The 5,123-nt window shown below is 33.2% G+C and overlaps 1 protein-coding gene across 1 annotated transcript in view; it reads left to right on the top strand.

Annotated features, from left to right (window-relative positions):
• LOC108740069 (cadherin-related tumor suppressor-like) overlaps positions 1–5,123 on the top strand; it is a 47,454-nt gene that overhangs the window by 22,085 nt on the left and 20,246 nt on the right. Inside the window, exon 2 of the mRNA XM_025977076.1 lies at positions 2,168–2,401. Coding sequence (XP_025832861.1) covers positions 2,168–2,401 — 234 coding nt within the window. The remainder of the gene's footprint in view (positions 1–2,167; positions 2,402–5,123) is intronic.

The raw sequence follows: 5,123 nt of genomic DNA, 5'->3' as shown, positions 1-5,123 counted from the left end.
AATCTAGGTCTACCTCTACCCCTCCTAACTCCTGTTTCTGCCTCTAATATGTCTCTGACTAGACCTTCATGTCTGAGAAGGTGTCCTACCAACCTATTTCGCCTATTTCTTATTGACTTCCATAGAGTCCTCTGTTCTCTTATTCTTTCTAAAACCTCTTCATTTGTAACCTTTTCTGTCCACGTTATCCTCATCATTCGCCTATAACACCACATTTCGAACGCTTCTAACCTTTTTTTTTCGCCGCGCCCACTGTCCATGTTTCGCACCTGTACAATGCCGCACTCCAAATATGCACCTTTAACAACCTTTTCCGAATTTCTAAATTAACCGTTCGCGAACATAGAAGTGGCTTCTTTTTATTAAAGGCGACACGACCCTGCGCTATCCTCTGCTTTATATCCCTACTACTCCTTCCGTCCTGACTTATCTGACTTCCTAGATATCTAAAATCAGCCCTTTCTTCTAATTTTTCGTCTCCTATCTTTACATTCGCTCTTTCCCTACAATACGTTTAATGAATGTTACAGCCCATTCAATTAATTACAGTAATATTGCGGTATTTGTGGTTGTAAATGTGGACCCGTATGTGTAGGTACTGCACTTTTCATTTTTAAATGTATTTAAAAATCCTTACGACGTTTATTGATTATCATTTGCGATTATTAATGATCCCTGGTCGACAATATAAACAATTACATAGTATACAACATCGTAAAAAAAAGAAAGTATCAGTTGTCTAGAAACATTTACTGCAATTTTGATGAATTACCTCCGATTCAAAAATGACAAGTTGTTTCAATTTCTCGTAACATTTATTGGGTTATAATCCATCCTGTCTTTTGCTTTATCAGAGTATAGATTTTGAATTTTTAAAATTAGTTCGAAAAAAGGGCAAGGAACTGCAATTGTACTGTTGAGTGTAGACATAAGCTTGCGTGTGCTTGCAGAAACCAGTTTTCAGTGTAACGGATGCAAAACGATATGGACAATACACGGTTACATAGTGTGTGTGTATTTGAGCATTACTGTTGAATCGAGAACATTCCTCAAATTTTATGGGCAGTTAGCATGACGTCAATAAAGTACGCTCTAATCTTTGTACGGAATTGCGGAAGTCAATGTTAACTTTATTACAGTTTAAGTGATTACAGCAGCTCGTGGCAACCTTGCACTTACTCCTTATATAGTTACTTATTTTAAGTGCCTACCGTTATCATCGGACATATATACCCTCAAGTAGAACGTATTTTATTGCGTAAGTTTACCTAGATGCCCAGAACATAGGTATATTACTGATATGATCCTGCTAAAACTTATCTATAATGTTATATTACTAAAATTGATAATAATTATTAAGCAAAATTGTTTTTGAGTTATTTAAGGATGTTTGGGAGGTACAATCGGAGACAAGAGTACATAAAATTAGAAATTCGTGATTAATTAGGTTTTGCAGCATATCATGAGGTAAATAAATACTATCTATACTAAAAAAAAGTATACGGTTTGAGAGAAAATTTGGAATTTGACCAAAAACTTTGAATAAAATAAGAAATAACGAATAATATGGAAAATTTTTAACTGACTTTTGGCAGTGAATATGCCTTGATTTCAACTTCGAAACAAAAAAATATTTAGTTTCAATCTCTATTAATAATGAGCGTAAAACTTTTTAATATGTTTAAATAATAATTAAAACTTTAAAATTGCATTTATTTCAGACAATTATAAATATTATCATTATATTATCAAGTAAAAACGAGATTTTCAGCTAATTTTTCATTTTTTCCTCGATAACCATTTAGTGAATTTGAATAACCTTACGCTAAAGTGATTCTCCAGAGTTCAAGTTACTTATTATAAAAGTTTGAAATTTCTGGTAGCTTTTTTTCTGTTAATAAAAATAAATTTAATCTATTCGGTTAACGAATCTCCATAAAATGACGTGTAAAATTACAATTTTTTACAATTTCATTAACTTTTTAACGGTTTAGTGAATCGATTTGTAATTTTTACAGGAGTTTTAGAATTGAACGAGGAACGTTCTTCCAAATTTTTATTTGTCTCGTAGCATTTTAACATACCTCCCAAACATCCTTAAGCAATAGTATATTTTTAAAATTTAAGTTGAATATGAATTAATCAATGTTTTTCTTCCTGCTTACAGGTTACCGATACAAACGACAATACACCTGTATTTTCCGAGAGCGCGTACTCTTTCGACATTCCAGAGAATGCTGGAAGAGGATCTAAAGTGGGTCAGATCAAAGCTACTGATCCCGATTTAGGAATTAACGCTCAAGTTACCTACACAGTTATTAGCGACTGGGCAAACGATATTTTCTCTTTGAATCCTCAAACTGGAGTGTTTACACTCACTGCAAGATTAGATTACGAAGAAGTAAGTAAAACCTAAACTACATTTTTCAATATTTATTAATATTTTATTTGTTTATATAAAAAAAAGATCTTATATCCATACAATTGAAATAGGCTTACGCTTGGCTTACCAATACTCTTATTAAAAGAGGTATTGAATTAAATGGTTTTACTTGAAAACCATCAGTTAGATCTTTCACCTTTTCTGTTTCTACCGTTGAATAAAACTTTAAAATTTAATCACGACCTTTCAATAACAATTAAAATTCAGTACGAGTGCTAGTGGTTTCATTTATCCATTTCAAAAAAGGTTTACATGCAAAATTGTTTTTGTGCCTTTTTGCATGTAAATCGTTCAGCAATAGGATAACATATTTGATAGTCCTATCACGTAAGAAAAGAAAGACGTACCAATTGGTTAGTTTTGATTTGAAATCCATATACACTCAATAAATGTCTTCAACGCAAAGTATTATACATATTACTGATGTGTAAACATTTTATTTGGTGATATAGGTTTGTAGTAATTCGATGAATTTGCAACGAAAGTATCTGAGGGAAAATGATCACACATGTGAAAAATTATTGTTAGGATGTTTGAAGTTCCAATTTACACAACTGAAACTACTAAAAGAGGAAAGAGAATTTTATTANTTGGCAGAGTTCTTATTTTCAGGTGATAAATAAAACAACTTGATAGAGTTGGAGTAATTTTATTCTAAGTTTTAAAAACGACTTAATCGAACGGTCTCACAGTTTTAACTAAACTTATACATTCTTCAGTAAATTTTTCTAGCATTACCTTCCTTAGTTTATGTAACACTTGAGATTTTGTCACGTTCGAATTTCAAGAGCTTAGACTAAACATCTATGCATCATTTTAAATTGGATATAAGTTTGGTCTATTAAACAAACAGAACGGGTTCATTTTTGTCGATGAACTCCAATACTCAGAGGGCCGAAAAGATGTGAACAACGAAGAGCGTGCTGGACGCCCGTGCACGTCAACAACAGACGAAAACATTGATGAAGTGAAGAAAATAGTATTGGCCAATCGTCGAATGACCGTTAGAGAAGTTGCTGAGAACGGTATAACGGTCAATAAGGAATATTACCTGCAAGTAATGCGCAATTTGTACGAAACAATCCGCTAGAAACCCCCGAATTTGTGGAAGAACAAAAATTTGCTTTTGCACTATGGTAACACCCCTGCTTGTGTGCAAATTTTTAGCCAAAAACAACACACTAATAATGCTGCAACCACCGTATTGCCCAGATCTGGCCCCCTGTGACTTTTTCTTACGCTACGCTGCGATTGAGGGGATAAAGACGGCATCGAAGGAATAGGTGCATAAAATCACAAAAAGTGATTTTTTTAAGTGCTTCGAGGATTGGAACAAATGTTGAACAAGTGAAAGTCATATCTGGTGGGGATTACTTTGAAAGGGACAAAATTGATATTCATGAATAAATAAATAATTTTTGAAAAAACAAAATTCGCGATAGTTTTTGAATTTTTGAACAGAGCTCGTATATCCATCCAGTTATATTTTGCATTGTCCTCGATATTTTTTTTATACGGTTGCAAAAGCTGTTACCTAGGTATATGTTTACCGACTCTCACGCGAGTCTTTTGCGACTAATTACACTCAAAATTCTTAAATCACATAAATATATGTGATTTTGCAATATATATTCTTTTATTACAAGAGACCGTTTGTTTTGTCATTTTTTAAAATATGTGTTATTGCAGCCAATCAAAAAAAATCAGACAATTACAAAAACGTCATTACTGTTTGTACTGTTATCGGCTAACTTATTGTTTTACGAGCCGGTGTAGAGATCATTTGTCCTCTGTTGGACCACGCTTAAACTTGGAAATAAATTAAGAAGACGTGGATGCTTTCTTTTCCTACCGTAACTTTATGATCCTAAGTATATCCATAAAAAAATATATTAAAAAGAGATAGATAAATTAAAAAAAAAACACAGGATGCAAATGGAGCCCGAGTTATATGTTTTGAGAGAAGCTGTTGTTTTCACGATCAAGGCGCGAATGATCCCAACCATTCGACTTGAATTTTGAATCGAATATTCGAAATTTCAAATAATCAGGAGATTTTCAAATCGAGAAATGTCGGATGGCTAATAAGATTTTTTTAATATTTTAAGAATTCTCAACCAGTAATTTCATTTATTTAATAGGTTTTACTACTTCGGTAGATATAGTGTTAATATGCTCGTAAATCATATCGGTGCGGCCTACAAGTGTAAGATCCACACGCAAAAAAATCTGGTTTAGTGGAGATTCGTTTAACACTGGCATATCTTGAACTGGTAATCCGCCTATGCCGACTTGGTGTGAGTGAATCACAGCTGAGATAGTTGACAAATGTCGTGAGGTGGCTCAGTCGAGGTGTCATTCTGAAATGGTTATTTGAGTTGAGGAAATAATTCGCAATATAATGGAGATTAAACGCAAACTTTAGATAGTTTTTTGACTGTCGAACTGAATCAATTCAATAAACGCTTGCAGGGAAAAACAAACTCATATGGGATACGTATTTAGATGTAAAGTAATTTGAGATTAAACTGAAACTATTTATCAAGAGTAAATTCATGAAGAGCGGCGGAAAAGAAAAAGTTAGAAGCGTTCGAAATGTGGTGTTATAGGCGGATGATGAGGATATCGTGGGTAGAAAAGGTTAGAAATGAAGAGGTATTGGAAAGAATAGGAGAACAGA

The sequence above is a fragment of the Agrilus planipennis genome, unplaced genomic scaffold (assembly GCF_000699045.2).
Source record: "Agrilus planipennis isolate EAB-ADULT unplaced genomic scaffold, Apla_2.0 scaffold267, whole genome shotgun sequence".
In the NCBI taxonomy this organism is placed as follows: Eukaryota; Metazoa; Arthropoda; class Insecta; order Coleoptera; family Buprestidae; genus Agrilus; species Agrilus planipennis.
Note: the sequence above shows the minus strand (reverse complement) of the source record. Positions and strands in the feature narration are given on the sequence as shown.